At 45.2% G+C, this 16195-nt stretch overlaps 1 protein-coding gene across 14 annotated transcripts in view; it reads left to right on the forward strand.

Annotated features, from left to right (window-relative positions):
- PXK (PX domain containing serine/threonine kinase like) overlaps window positions 1-16195 on the forward strand; it is an 81070-nt gene that overhangs the window by 54385 nt on the left and 10490 nt on the right. For 9 of the 14 annotated variants that reach the window (XM_059161325.1, XM_059161338.1, XM_059161329.1 and 6 more), the window contains exons 12-17: window positions 1130-1208; window positions 4283-4331; window positions 10975-11052; window positions 11587-11673; window positions 12324-12393; window positions 14932-14994. In XM_059161325.1, the coding sequence (XP_059017308.1) occupies window positions 1130-1208; window positions 4283-4331; window positions 10975-11052; window positions 11587-11673; window positions 12324-12393; window positions 14932-14994 (426 nt within the window). The remainder of the gene's footprint in view (window positions 1-1129; window positions 1209-4282; window positions 4332-10974; window positions 11053-11586; window positions 11674-12323; window positions 12394-14931; window positions 14995-16195) is intronic. The other 5 variants (XM_059161326.1, XM_059161339.1, XM_059161332.1 and 2 more) reach the window with 1 other exon arrangement.

Genomic DNA, 16195 nt, shown 5'->3' on the forward strand with positions numbered 1-16195 from the left:
CAGGTCTGAGTGATTTATTTAAATTAACCTCATTAAAAATTCAGATGGTTTGTCCATTTGTCGAGCTATCTAAAACCTCAGGAAACATACTATAACTGCATTCAAATTTTGGAACCAGGAGGTTGTAAAGAGAAATCTGCCCAGATCGAGTCTGACATAGAAGCAGAAGCTAGGAGCAGGCAAATTGAAGCCAGCCTTTCAACTGGGACAGGTGTCAAGGGCCAGACCAAGGCTTGAGTGGGACCTGCAAGGGACAAGAGAGCCACGGGCTGGACATCTGGTAGATAAAAGGCTGGCAGGCCGAGAGCAAGGAAAGGGAGGCAGGAATATAGACACCTGGCAGATTGGATCCTGGCGTTCCTCCAGCCTTACTTAGGGGACTGAGAAGGGCCAGAGGACAGGTGAGAGACACTTTTGGGAGCGGGACATGGGGACTGATGCAGACTTATCCAGGGACCCTTTCATCCCATCTATAGCCTGCCCAGAACTCACTGTTAGAGCAACACCAAGAGTGGAGGGCAGGGTAGCTCTTGGACCACTGAGCCTCTGAGATGTGCAAGTTAACCCCCTACCAAATGCTAGTTTTGTGTCAAATTAGTGGTTCAAGAGTACAGGCCCCAAAACTACTGGGCCTGTGTTGAGTGCGAACAGCTGAAACTGAACAGTGACCTGTGAGTAGAAAAATCTGGCTGCTTTTGTTTATATCATCCAAGGTGTTGGATGATGAGACATCAACAATTGGCATTTTGTGTGCCAGTTTTGATTAAAAAGAAAGCAAGCAGCAAAATGTTTTCCAAGTTTATAATTTTCTGTGCAGTGTTTACTCTCCTTTTAAGAGAGCAAACACTTCTATGAATGATATCTGGAATCCTTCCTCCAATTATCTCTGAAATATATTTAGCTTTCTATCAGCATGTGGTTTCTGAACCATTTATTTTGAGCCATCGGTAACATGGTGTTGCCAACATTCCCCTCCCCCATGTATGCCATCTGTCTGTGCGTGAAGAGTTTTGACACCGTCCTGATCAGCCTGCAGACAGTTGTTGCGAAGTGGTGTCAAACTTTTCATCACCAAGCGGATTTGCCAGCATGTTCTGTGGAACTAAAATGTGAATCTGTTCATTTCAAGTGGCCGTGTTGGAGTCCACGCTGTCTTGTGAAGCCTGTAAAAATGGTATGCCTGCCGTCTCCCGGCTCTTACAGATGCCGTAAGTCAATCACACGCCTTGTTTGTCACCTTCCTAACTGTGTAGAACGCTGGACCACGAAGCCAGGGACCTGGCGCCATAGTAGACTCAGGTGTGGTCCTTGTGGAGTCGAAGGGACATGCTTGTTTTTGGTTACTTACAGCATGATATCGTGAGCTGTCCGCTGCCATGGTCTGATTGCTGTCCCTTGACGTCCGCATCTTCACGTGTGTCTCTCCCTGTTGATGTTAGCGTCATGTGTGTGCACATGTGCCCCCCCTGCCCACCCCCACTTAGAACACTCTGACAGACAGCCCGCTGGAGCACTGTCCTTCGTGACCCTGTTCCGCTCACCACCTGGCCCTCAGCTGTGGCTGCTTGTGCCCTCCAGGAGGAGGGCTGCGGGTTTCTGCCCCCCCCCCCACCACCTTTGTTCCTCTTCTCCCTGGGTAACATGGGTTACACATCTAACTTGTACCAGGCATTGTGTTAGGGGCTTGGAACGCAGAAGACGTTCTCCCTTAGACTGGGTTATTCTCCCTTAGACTAGGTTATGACTAGTTCATCAGGACCATCAAAATAGTGCTGCAGGGCCTTGCCTGTAGCTATGCTTTCTGTCCCTTCTTGGAGAGCACAGCAGCCTTGCTGAGAACGGTGTGTCTGAGGTTAGACAGAGCTGGGGGTGCACACAGCCCGCCCACTTCTGGGTGGGGAGGGTGACCTGGGGCAGCTTTCCTGCTTCTAGAAGCTGAAGCTCCCCATCTGGGAAATAGGACTGGTAGTGGGCCCCACCAGAGAGGATCGTTGGGAGGAGTGAATGAAGCGATTCCTGGTGTAGTGCTTCGCGAATGTTAGTCATGATGACTGTTGATTCAGCATCTATTTTGTGAGTGGCACATATCCGCGGCACACCCAGTGCGTCATCTGTGCCAGCTTGCCACATAGCAGATGTTCGCAGGAAACAGTGATGCGGGGAAGCAGGGCAGGGCTTAGCTTGAATGCGTAAGGCCAGAGCTCAGGGGAGCTCCATGCCGTTAGAGAGTGTGGGAGCTGCCCGAACCCCTGACGCTGCCCCCGCCCCGCCCCTGCCCATGGATATGATCTTTTAAAGTTCAGCTGACACCGGTGTGTTCCTCTCCCAAGCAGCCACCTTTAATAAGTGTGAATATGGAAGAATAGACCCAATTAGGGAAATGAAACAATTTTTGCACAAACTCATTTTAAAAGAAAATGCCTTTGGGGCGCCTGGGTGGCTCAGTGGGTTAAAGCCTCTGCCTTCACAGCTCAGGTCATGATCCCAGGGTCCAGGAATCCAGCCTTGCATTGAGCTCTCTGCTCAGCAGGGAACCTGCTTCTGCCTCTCTGTCTGCCTCCCTCTGTGCCTACTTGTGATCTCTGTCTGTCAAATAAATAAATAAAATCTTTAAAAAATAAATAAAAGAAAATGCCTTTGTAGTTGGGGAACAACCCGATTCGCGCTGCTGTACCTGGGTTTGCATTTGTAGCCGCCATGGTCCAGACCTCTTCCATGCTCCTCCCAGCCATCTAAGTCTAAAGGGAAGCCACATTGTTTTTTCCTCACTGAGGTCTTTCTACCCTGCGGCCTTCAGTCTTGAGAAGAATACTTGAAGAGGCGTGAACTCTGTTCAGTTAAAATGCTTTTTCTGGAAGTAAATGGGCCTGTGCCCTTGATGGGGAGAGTTCTGTCTCTACTACCAGAGGTGCCCAGGGAGCACTGTGGGGAAAAGTTAACTGTATCATTTCTACTTGTGAAGTATTTCCTGTTTTTTAAAAAGGGGACTCCGCAAGGCAAGGCTCCTGCAGAGCCATGGGGGCACTGCCCAAGCAGCCATGTAAATTCCCCAAACTGTCTTAGCCGAAGTAGCTCAGAATTCCTCATGTTGTTGTTTCTAGTCACATAATTTTGGAAGAGAGAATTGATATACTCTAAAAGCTGCCTTTTTAAAAGAAGATTTTATTTATTTATTTATTTTGTTTATTTATTTGACAGAGAGAGGGAACACAAGCAGGGGGAATGGGAGAGGGAGAAGCAGGCTTCCCGCTGAGCAGAGCTTGATGTGGGGCTTGATCCTAGGACCGTGGGATCATGATCTGAGCTGAAGGCAGACACTTAACAACAGCCACCCAGAGCCCCCTGGTTTGTTGTTGTTTTAAGATTTTATTTATTTATTTGACAGAGAGAGATCACAAGTGGCAGAGAGGCAGGCGGGGAGAGAGGGGGAAGCAGGGTCCCTGCTGAGCAGAGATCCTGATACAGGGCTTGATCCTAGGCACCCCAGGTTGTTTTTTTGTTTTTTTTTTTGTTTTTTTTTGTTTTTTTAAAGAGAATATAAGAAATACTTCTCAGAAGAAAATTATTTTCTTGTTAGATTCCAATCAGAACAGTGTCTTTCTACTTAACGTTTTAATTTTACTGAGCTCTAGAATAATTTTTTTAAAGATTTATTTATTTAAGAGAGAGAGAGCGCGCGAGAGCAGGGGGGAGGGGCAGAGGACAAGGGAGACCGAGAGAGAGCATCTTAAGCAGACTCCACACTGAGCATGGAGCCTAGTATAGGGCTTAATCTCACGACCTGGAGATCATGACCTGAGCTGAAACCAAGAGTCAGACACTTAACTGACTGTGCCCCCACAGAATAAATTTTATCCTTTTCTTGGGTTTAATAAAAAAGGGGGAAAATCGGTTATTCTGTTTAGAAATATCTACTGCATAATTATTTGCAATGTAATAACTTACAAAACTAATTTTTAAAAGTATTTATTAGTGTATTCTACAGCATAAGAGGACCGTTGCCCTGCCATGTGGGGAAATAGTCTTCAGTACAGGGCTGACCCAGTCTCTCCTTGGTACCACCTCTGATACTGGGGGGCAGTGAGGAGGTGCTGAGCTTTTTCTGTGGTCACATTGGGTGGCCCGTAAACTTTGAGTGTGTCGATCAGCATGAAATGGTGGACTGGGCCAGGGCTGGGGGACGTGGGAACCTCATGGCCTAAAGATATCTCGTCCTGTTTTGATCCTGTTCTGAGAGGACATCTGGCTTAAGAAAGATTTTGTTTGTTTCTTTTCTTAACAGATTATTCAGTGATGTTTTACTAACCACTTCTGAAAAGCCACAGTTTAAGGTAAAGCAAATCATACCATTTTTTTTTTGGTTTGTGACATATATAAGTTGATGTTGAAACTTAGTGCTTTTAAAAAAATTATTGAAGTAGAATTGACATGCCACATTATGTTAGTCTCAGATGTCCAACAACATAATGACTTGATATTCGTGTACATTATGAAGTCATCTCCACAATAAGTCTAGTTAACATCTGTCACTATATATAGTTAAAATTCTTTACTTCTTGTGGTGAGAATTTTTAAGATTTACTTTCTTAGCAACTTTAAAGTATACAATATAGTATCTTTTTTTTTTTTTTTTTTTTAAAGATTTTATTTATTTATTTGACAGAGAGAAATCACAAGTAGATAGAGAGGCAGGCAGAGAGAGAGAGAGGGAAGCAGGCTCCCTGCTGAGAGCCTGATGCGGGACTCGATCCCAGGACTCTGAGATCATGACCCGAGCCGAAAGCAGCGGCTTAACCCACTGAGCCACCCAGGCGCCCTACAATATAGTATCTTAATAATAGTCACCATGCTGTACATTATGTCCCTATGACTTAACTTATTTTGGGACTGGAAGTTTGTACCTTTTGCCCCCTACACCTGTTTCATCTGCCCCACCCTCCTGACCTGGCAACCACCATTCTGTTCTCTGTGAACAGTGTGTTCTCTATGAGTTCAGGTTTGGTTTTGTTTTTAGAGCCCACATATAAATGAGATCATATGGTATTCGTCTTTCTCTCTCTAACTTACTTCACTTAGCATAATGCCCCCAAGCTCCATTCATGTTGTTGCAAATGGAAGGATATCCTTTTTCTTTTTTTTAAGATTTTATTTATTTATTTGAGAGAGAGTGCAAGTGAGCAGGAGCAGGGGGAGAGTCAGAAGAAGAGGGAGAAGCAGGCTGCACACTGAGCAAGGAGCCCGATGTGGGACTCGATCCCAGGACCCTGGGACCCAGACCCGAGCGGAAGGCAGCTGCCTAACCAACTGAGCCACCCAGGCGTCCCAGGACTTCCTTTTTATGGCCAAGTAATATTCCATTGTGTATACCCACATTTTCTTAATCTATTCATCCACTGATAGACACTTAGACAACCATTGTTTCCATTTCGTGGTATAAATAATACTGCAGTGAACATGGAAGTGCATATCTTTTTTTTTTTTAAGATTTTATTTATTTATTTGACAGACAGAGATCACAGTAGGCAGAGAGAGGAGGAAGCCGGCTCCCTGCTGAGCAGAGAGCCCGATGCAGGGGCTTGATCCCAGGACCCTGGGATCATGACCTGAGCTGAAGGCAGAGTCTTTTCTTTTTTTTTTTAAAGATTTTATTTTATTTATTTGACAGAGATCACAAGTAGGCAGAGAGGGAGAGAGAGAGAGGAGGAAGCAGGCTCCCTGCTGAGCAGAGAGCCTGATGCGGGACTCGATCTCAGGACCCTGAGATCATGACATGAGCCAAAGGCAGCGGCTTAACCCACTGAGCCGCCCAGGCGCCCCCGAAGGCAGAGTCTTTAACCCACTGAGACACCCAGGCACCCCAGTGCATATCTTTTTGATTCAGTGTTTTCATATCCTTCAGATAAATAGCCAGAAGTGGAATTGCTGGATCATTTGGTAGTTCTATTTTTAATTTTTTGAGGAGCCTTCATACTATTTTCCCAATTTACATCTCCACCTATAGTATAAAGGTTTCTTTTTTCTCCACATCCTCGCCAGCAGTTGTTATCTTGTCTTTGTGATACTAGCTGTTGCAACAGATGTTAGGTGATACCTCCTGTGGTTTTGATTTGCATTTCCGTGATTAGTGATGTTGAGCACCTTCTCATTAGATGTTGGCCATCTGTGTGTCAAGTTAGTGCTTTTTTTAATCAAACAAGAGAAGATACAGTATTTCTTTTAATTGACATACAGATAACATGCAATATCCCCTTAGTTTGTGTACCTCAAAGTGATTTGATATTTTTTATATATTATGAAATGATCCCAACAATAACTCTAGTTACCATCTGTCACCACACAAAGTCATTAAAATATCGACTATATCCTCTATGTTGTAATGAATGTAGATTATTAATTTTATAATAGAAGTTTAGGTACAGAGTTTATAATAGTGAAAATTTGAAAACATTCTAGTATCTGTGCTGCCAAAGCGAGCACTTGAAAACAATCTAAATATTCTAAAATGAGGGACTAATTTAAGAATTTATGGTGTATCTGTTTGACAAAATGTTTTATATCTAATGAAAGCAAAATTTTTAAAGACATTATAGTAGCATGGAAAACGACTATTTGGGCTAAGGTGGAAAGACAAGCAAGATAAAAATACAATGTGTAAAAAGAATACCTTGTCTAGCAGAAAGTCAGCAAGGAAAATCCTGGGAAGTAGCAGTGTCGTGTGGTATCATGGGACGAGTAGGGGCTTTAGAACCCAAAAAAACTCAGGATGATGCCTTACTTTGCTTTTTTTGTACTAGCCATTTATCTATCGCTGCTTTTCTCAGACATGACATTTTTTTAAAGATTTTATTTATTTGTCAGAGAGAAAGCACAAGCAGGGAGAACAGCAGGGAGAGGGAAAGGCAGACTCCCCACTGAGCAGGAAGCCCCATGGGGAGCTTGATCCCAGAACTCTGGGATCCTGTCGTGAGCCAAAGGCAGATGCTTAAACGACTAAGCCACCCAGGTGTCCCATCATACACGACATTTGACATTTTGGATCGGATAGTTGTATGTTGTGGGGGCGGTCTTGTGCATTGTCAGACATTAAACAACTTCCCTGGCCTGTACCCACTAGATGCAAACAGCACTTCCCTTCCACCCCAGACATTGTGATGATAAAAAATGTCTCCAAAAATTGGCAAGTGTTCCCTAGAGAGGGAAGGGAGCAAAACAACCCTTATTTGAGATCTCTCATCTGTGGGCCTGGTCTTTGAGTTGATATTTACTCAGTGTGTACAACTGGTGAGTAACACCTGTTTATTGTTCTTGGTCAACTGAGATGAATAGAGACAGGGGTACCTGGGCGGCGTCGGGGGGCAGGACTGGCTCTCCTCAGGGCTCAAGGTCAGTTCTGTTCTGGGCAGTAGGATGAAGGAGGATTCTTCCTCCTCTCCATATTCCAGAAGAAAGTGTGATATTATTATGATGAAATTCTGTTTAGGAAAAACAAAAACAAGGTGGGGTCAGAAGATTGTACAGGAGAGGAAAACATTTTCCTTTGTCCTGTTTTTGCCAGTCCGAGGAGTTTGACAAAAATAGCTTGTTTGAATCTGAAGTAGGAAAGAAAAACATTTAAATCCATCTCTTCTTCACTGAAACTCCCCAGGAAATACATTTGGCCTTGTAAATAAATATGCTCTCCCCAACCCTGTCCAGCCTAGGAATTATTACTAGACCTTGTTCTTTCTCTGAACCAGAGAGTCTGTGCAACAATGACAACATGATTTAAGAATCAAGGTTAATTTCTTGTGTATGTACATTCTTTCTGGAAAGATACACAAGAAACTGGTGACATTGATTGCCTCCATGAAGGAGAACACATTGGCAGACTCGTTACTGTATATGTATCCTTTCATATCTTTGAATTTTGAACCATATTACCTATTCAAAGGTTTTTAAATTTTAATTTTTAAAAGAATAATAGAGACAGGGGCACCTGGGTGGCTCAGTGGGTTCAAGCCTCTGCCTTTGGCTCAGGTCATGATCTCAGGGTCCTGGGATCAAGCCCCAAATCGGGCTCTCTGCTCAGCAGGGAGCCTGCTTCCTCCTCTCTCTCTGCCTGCCTCTCTGCCTACTTGTGATGTCTGTCTGTCAAATAAATAAAATCTTAAAAAAAAGAAGAAGAAGAAGAAGAATAGAGACAGAAAGTTCAACATGATCCAGCTGTCTGTTTCCCAGGCCTGAAACAACAGGTCAGAAGCATACCAGGTACCAGGCTAGAAGAGTATCTTCCGGAAGAGTATCTTCTGGCAGGGGGCGCCTTCGAGGCTCAGTCCATTGAGCATCCAATTCTTGATTTCAGCTCAGCTCATCATATCAGGGTTGTGGGATCAAGCCCCACATCGGGCTCTGTGCTGAAGCCTGCTTAGGATTCTCTCTCTCCCTCTGCTCCACCCTCTAGCTCTCCAAAAGAAAAAAAAAAAAAGAATGTCTTCTGGCAGGAAAAAGCTTAAGTTTATGAAATACAGAAAATAAAACTTTCACAGAGAAAATTTCTCTGAAGTTATAAAATACGACAATTAATTGAATTGGTTTGTGTGTGTTCCAATAAGCTGTATATATTTTTTATTTTCATTATGATAAAAAAAACATAAAAGTTATCCTATTAACCATTTTTTAAAAAGGTTTTATTTATTTATTTGACAGAGAGAGATCACAAGTAGGCAGAGAGGCAGTCAGAGAGAGGGGGGAAGAAGGCTCCCTGCTGAGCAGAGAGCCCCACATGGGGCTGGATCCCAGGGCCCTGAGACCATGACCTGAGCCGAAGGCAGAGGCTTAACCCACTGAGCCACCCAGGCGCCCCCCTCTTAACCATTTTTAAGTGTACACTTTAGTAGTGTTAACTGTGTTCACATTTGTTGTGTAACATACTCCTAGAACGTTTTTATATCAGTAACTGAAACTCAAGACCCATCAGACAACTCTCCCATTAACCCACCCTCAGCCCTTGGCAAATACACTTCTTTCTGCTTCCATAACTTTGACTATTTCAGATGGCTTATATACCCGGAAGCTTACAGTATTTGTTCTTTTGTGACTGGCTCATTTCACTCAGTGTAATGTCCTCTGTGTTCATGTGTTCCTTTTTTTTTTTCCTAAGATTTTATTTATTTATTTGAGAGAGAGGGAGAGAGCAAAGAGAGAGGGAGAAGCAAGTTCCCTGCTGAGCAGGAAGCCTGATGTGGGGCTCGATCCCAGGACCGGGGATCATGATCTAACCAAAAGCAGACACTTAACCCACTGAGCCATTCATGTTCCCCAGGATTTCTTTTCTTTTCTTTTTGAAGACTGAATACTATTCCACTGTATGCACATACCACATTTTGTTTATCCATTCCTCTGTCAATGGACATTTGGGCTTTTTTCACCTCTCAGCCATTGTGAATAATGCAGTGAACTTGGGTGTGCACATATCTCTTCATCACCCTGCTTTCCAGTCTTTGGGATATGTACCCAGAAGTGAGGTTGCTGGATCATGAGGTATTTCTATTTTTAACCTTTCAAGAAACTTTGTGGTGTCTTCCACAGTAGCCACACCATTTTACGTTCCCACTGTCAGTGCACGAGGGCTCCAATTTCTCCCTTTCCTCGCCAACACTTGTTATTTTCTGTTTTTGCAATAATGACCATCCTAATGTGTGTGAGGTAGTATCTCAGCATGGTTTCGATTTACATTCCTCTAATGAGAGATGTTGATTAATCTTTTCATACACTTGTTGCCCATTGTTAAATCTTCTTTGAGGAAATGTCTCTTCAGGTCCTTTGCCTGTTTTTTGTTTTATTTTCCTCTTAGATTTTCTAATCTTTTTTTTTCAAGCTTTATTCTGGTATCATCTATTTTTTTGTGACACATCGGTTTTTTTTTTTTCCATCAGGTTATTTATTTTCTTTTGTCAGGTTATAAGAGTTCTTTGTATATTTTGGCTCTTACCCCTTGTATGATTCCCAATTATTTCCTCCCGTACCATAGGTTCCTTTTTACTCTATTGATCATTTCCTTTGCTATGCAGAAGTTTCCAGAAAGTTCTCTCTGTCTGTTTTTGCTTTTCTTGCCTGTGCTTTTGGGGTCTTATCCAAAATCATTGTTAGATCCAATATCTTAAAGCTTCTGTTGTGTTCTAGGAGTTTTATAGTTTCAGGTCTTCCGTCCAGTTTTGAGTTAATATTTGCACATGGCATAAGGTGAGGGTCCAGCTTCATTCTTTCACATTCAATTTTCCTAGCACCGTTTATTGAAGACACTGTCCTTTCTCTACCATGTATTTTTGGCACCCTGCTCAAATATCATTTCACCTTCTACCACATGAGAGTTTTATTTCTAGGCTCTCTATTCTGTCTTCTTGGTCCATGTATCTGTTTGTATGCCAATAGGACATTATTTTGATTATTGTAATTTTGTAATATATTTTGAAATCGAGAAGTGTGATGCCTCCGATTTTGATCTTCTGTTTCAAGATTGTTTTGCCATTTGAGGCCCCTTGAGTTATTTGAGTTACTTGGAACATGTCATGTTTATTTACATGTTTCATATATTCATTACGAAAAAATGGTACTGCGGTGAGCATGGAGGGGATGGATAATATTCGAGTGGGTACCTGTGACTGGTTCTTTTTTTTTTTTTTTTTTAAGATTTTATTTATTTATTTGACAGACAGAGATCACAAATAGGCAGAGAGGCAGGCAGAGTGAGAGGAAGGGAAGCAGGCTCCCGGCTGAGCAGAAAGCCCAATGCGGGGTTTGATTCCAGGACCCTGAGACGATGACCTGAGTTGAAGGCAGAGGCTTTAACCTGCTGAGCCACTCAGGCGTCCCCTGGCTCTATTGCAGACTCCCTCCTTTGTGATAACCAACCAGTTAAGTCCTGTATTAAAACCAGGGCTTAAGAAAATCTCTGACCATTTTATTCAGTGGGTTATGTACTTTCTTTTCTTTCAGATCCCCACGAAGTTAAAAGAGGCATTGAGAATCGCCAAAGAATGTATAGAGAAAAGACTAATTGAAGAACAGAAACAGGTACATGTTACTAGCTCCTTAATGGCATTTGATCTTTTAGTGTCCCCATCCTTTGCCGCCGTATTCCCAGTGACTTACCTTTGACTGGTTGTTCATTCCATAAACGTTTCTTGCATCCTTGCTCTGAACCAGGCTGCATGCTCAATGCTGTGAGGTAGCCAATTACTTCACAGTCCTACCCTCAAGGTGCCGAGCCTGTGGAGGGAGACAAGCACATCCATTAACACATGGTCTTCCTTTATGATTGAGGCAGGCAGGGTAGAGGTGGGGGCACACGTGGTCCTTGCTCTGAAGGTGCTGGGAGCCACACTTGTCTTCCATAGAGGAGCAAAGGGCAGGAAGGAACAGGGGGAAAGGAGAAAGGTCTTCAGCTTCTGGCAGACTCTTCTCAGACATCCAGACCCAGGCTTGGAGGCAACAGGCTGAGGAAGGACAAAATTTTCATCCAAAATAACTTGATTTGGCAAAACATGTTAGAGATTTTCACTGATATAGGATACACTTACATTTGTGATGAATTGTGGTCTCTTAAAGATTCACCAGCATCGAAGACTGACAAGAGCTCAGTCTCACCATGGATCTGAAGAAGAAAGGAAAAAGAGAAAGATTTTAGCTCGAAAGGTAAGCGTGGTGTCTCTGGATTCTCTGTGAATTCTTTTTTTTTTTTTTAAAGATTTTTTTTATTTATGAGAGAAAGAGAGAAAGCATGAGCGGGGGAGAGGGAGAAGCAGGCTCCCCCCTGAGGAGGGAGCCAGATGGCCAGGCTTGATCCCAGGACGCTGAGATCATGACCTGAGCCGAAGGCAGATGCTTAACCAACTGAGCCACCCAGGCATCCCCTCGTTGCGAATTCTTGGCTACATGTGAAGAAAGCTGTAGGTTAATAGTGCACATTTAGTTAATGACAAGATTTTGTGCTATATCTCCTTGAAAGCTAAAACTATTTCCAGATGACTGATGCAGCTTTTAAAAAAGAGCCACATAATATCAGTGGAGAAATGGACTGTATAGTTTCTTGGCTTGCTGGGATGATTACAGCCTAATGTAAGTGGGGAGAATGACTGGCCTGAGATAGGAAACTCAGCGTTCTTGGTTTTATTCCCCTTTTTGGTTGTGGCTCGTGGCTTCTTAACTGTATTAAATTATGAGGCCAAATATGACCTCGTGTGTAGCTAGTTTCACTGTGTGCCTGGAAAATATTTGTGTTCTAACTCTCGGCTTCAGTGTGTTTATCCTTTGCTGCCCTCCGTCTCTCTCTCTTATTTTTAAAGAAGTCAAAACGATCTGCTGTTGAGAACAGTGAAGAGCATTCAGCAAAATACAGCAACTCCAATAATTCAGGTAACTGGTTATAGATTGTAGTGGGGCCTCCGGGCCCACGGGTCAGGATGAGGAGTCAAGAGTTTTTGGCTTCTAGTGGCCAGACACTGAGCAGTGTAGGGAACAAGAGAACCCTGCCCCTAGTAAAGAATTGTGACAGCATTCACGGGCTCACAGGACTCATGTGCTGAAGAATCCTCAGAGGTTATGGGGTAACCCGGCCTCTGCACTAATGGTGAGATTTGATCAAAGATGGGCTTGAGGCATGGATGAAAAACCACCCCAACTAACAACACGAGGCCTCCTGTTTGTTAGTAGAACCTTCTTGAATAGAAACGACCCTGAGTCTTGCCCTCTACTCTGGTCCCTACATGGTGGGAGGAAGTGCCCTTATACGTGGGTTGAGGAAAGCACTGAACAGTGTGTGGGTGTGGTGGGGGGGGGGTGGCAAAGAGCATCATTCCAGAAGGGCTGGGGTGGCACAGAGCATGGTCCGCTCCTGGCTGCCCCTCGCCCAGCCCCGGTGGCTGTGGACCTTAGTATTTCCATCTTCGGAAATCAAGGCCAGATTGAAAGATCCTTCAGTTTTTCCACCTTATGCATCCTATGAATCGTTTTTTTTCTTCCCCCTTATGAATCTGTGAGGTAGAGTTCCACATAGAGAGGGCATGGCTTCATTCGAACCTGCACAGGAGAAGGGGAGGTTTTGTTAGGTTGAGGGATAGCTGCGTATACTTTGAGACAGGAGAAGGGCTGAGCAGAGAGGGAGAAGCTGAAGATGTGCAAGAGAGAGCGACCGGAAGGCCAAGAGGTTAGGCTCAGGAGCCCAGCTGTCAGCCTCACCAAAGAGGAAGCCCGTCCATCTCTTCCTGGGAGGCAGGAGCCAGGAGAACTGGATGAAGAGGCAGAAGCATTTAAAAGTGGAAGGAAGGGAGGACATGGAGGGTGTTCATAGCTCGTGCCTGCTCGGGTCTTCCCCGCATAGTCAGTGAAGAGATGCCTGCCAGGGCACACAGGACTCGAGTCCTGGATGGGCTGCAGCCAGAGGTAGCAGGCGGTGCGGGTGAGGCTGGAAGTCTGGAGCGGGGCTCTCGGGGAGGGTCATCGACTTCAGGAAGAGGCGGGAATGTGCTGACACCACTGCCTGCAGACTTGAGCTGCAGAAGGGAGAGAGGTGGGGAGGCCCCCAGTGAAGACCAAGGCCGGCTCCTCAGGGATAGTCGCTGCTGTGGCCAGTGGGCAGTTCCAGAGTTGGAGGTCTCCTTTCTCCACAGTTGATGAAATGGATATGGGTCAGTCATCATCAGTGTTAGGCTGAGACTCATGTCTCCGCCCAGCATGTCGGGCAGATTCTGTCCAGTGGCTCATTCCTTAGAAGGCAGAGAAAGCCTGGCTCAGTGTTCTCCACCTTCCCGAGGCCCTGCCTGCCTGCAAGGCTCTGGGCCCCATGCACCCGGATGAGACTCCACAGACTCCCAGGACCCCGCCACACCCTCAAGAAGTTCAGGAAAGCCATGTAGCCATTGGTGGAAATGGACAGATCATCTCCAGACCCCACTGGAATCACACGTGCCATCTTCTCCCCTTTACATATCTCCGTCAGGATGTGTTGGGTTTTACCTCATTTTTCAGTAAAACGCCTCTCCTGTTTATAGGGAGGTGAGAGAATAAGGCGAACAGGGAAAAGCTACTCCGCTTGAGGGAGATGTGGTTTAACTGGGATGTTTCTCCTCACGCCCAGTGTCGGTGCTGTGCCCAGCCTGTCCTGTGGGTGGTAGGTGAGGTGATGGTTGGAGGCTTCTCAGAGGCCTGATTGAGGGCCTCCCTCGAGCTTCGGTCACTCACTCCAGAGGACCTCTGTGGTGGGGAGGGGGCTTCCCATGGCCACAGAAAGGCTTGTGTAGGAACCTCTCTGCTCGTTGGCCTGCTGTCAGGCTAGCAGGATGTTCTCTGGGGACTCCTGAGCAAAGGGGGGATGCTGAGAATATGGGAATATGCAGGCTGTTTTAATGGAAAAAAAGGTTCTTACTGGATTTCATCTAAGAAGAGGCCTGGGAGATCCACAAACCAAACAGACTGACCCTATCTAGTTGAACGTAGCTGCTGATTAAATGGAACTTCTACAGAGAGCACTGTCAGTTGGATGCTGTGGAGAATTCTTGCTTCCTCTAGAGTGGCCTCCCTGGATGGCTTTGTCCCCTGTACCACTTGTGGCCACTGTCGTTTGTCATTCATTATGCAGGGGCAGAGGCTGTGTCAGGAGCCAATTGCACAAGCCGTCGACAGCTCAGAGTTTGTTTCAACCCAGGCAGGGTGTAGAAGGCAGCGGGTAGCAGGGAGCCCTTAGTGGCCTGGGGACGAAGCATACCCTGCACCCTGGGGGAAACCTGTGGTCACTGGGTCCAGGCTCTGAATTCTCTGTCCCTCCCCACCTTTTACCACAAGACCCACCCACTCAGCCAAGTGCAGATCCTCAGACAACAGTGGGTACCCAGCTCAGGCCAGATTCTAGATGTCTGTCTTTGGTCCCCAGGAGGGTTTGTCTGTGTTTTCTCTTAGCAGGATCTGGGGCCAGCTCACCTCTCACATCCCCGTCGTCACCGACTCCACCCTCTACAGCAGGTGAGTGATGAAGCCGCAGTCCCTGCCACCCTCCTCTCACCCAGCAGGAGGAGGAGTGCGGCCCTTTGCCTTCTGGCCCAGGCACAAGCGTTGCAGGGGTCAGCCTTCTCCAGGGAACCCCTGGGGAGTGCACACTGGGAGAGCTGAGGGTCTCTCTGTCCCAAGTCCCACTTCATGAGGAGTGGAGTATTTGGTTTCAGAGGCAGCAGCCACCCTCTACCTCCAGCCTGCTCTCGTGCTAAAAGGCATCATGCTGGGCTCCTCAGATCAGATCTTGCCCTGGTATGTGCTGAGCTGATCTGAGCCAATCGAAACAGTTGTGCTGCTGCTGGGGTGCCTTGTCCTGCCAGAGCTCTCCCCTTGGGGAGCCCAGGCACAATGTCATTTTGTCACCAAGCAGCACTGGTGAAATGCCCAGGTGTGGGAGCAATGGAACCGCCTAGCTTCTGCTTTCCTGATGACTATTCATGCAGTGACTAGCCTTTGTTTTGCCCTTGCGAATTCAGTCAGATTACCATGAGTTTGGTTTGAAAAAAAAAAAAAAAGCATTGATGGGATGGCCCCAGTTCCCCAAACCAGTGAGGTTGTGGAGCAACAGGGGCTGTCACTCGGCGCGGCTGAGAACACGAAACAGCATGACCACTCTGGAAGAATCGGGCGGTTCATTTCTAAAACTAAACACAGAACTATCATAGGATCCAGCATTCCTGCTCCTAGGTCTTTATCCTAATGAGCTTGAAACTCACGTTCACACAGAAACTTACACACAAATGCTTATAGAAGCTTTGTTCCTAATCACTAAAAGCTGGAAGCCACCAAGATGTCCTCCAGTAAGTAAACTGTGGTACATCCATACGGTGGAATATTATTAACATTAAAAAGAAATGAGTTAAAACTGGCATATTGCTAAGTGAAAGAAGCCAATCTGAGAAGACTGTATACTCTATGATTTCAGCTATATAATATTCTATAAGAGGCAGAACTGTAGAAACAGCAAAAAAATCAGTGGTTTTTAAAAGAGTGGAACCATAGGGAACTTCTGTAACTATCAGGTCAACTTTCTATAAACCCAAAACTGCACTCAAAAATAAAACAATAATTTTTTTTAAATGAAAAAAAAAAAAGAAAAAGAAAAAATGGGAAGAATATATCTTGGGGAATATTTATAAGAATAGTCTCTAATTCTTTCCCTCTTTCTTTT

Source organism: Mustela lutreola, chromosome 2 (genome assembly GCF_030435805.1).
Source record: "Mustela lutreola isolate mMusLut2 chromosome 2, mMusLut2.pri, whole genome shotgun sequence".
Taxonomy (NCBI): Eukaryota; Metazoa; Chordata; class Mammalia; order Carnivora; family Mustelidae; genus Mustela; species Mustela lutreola.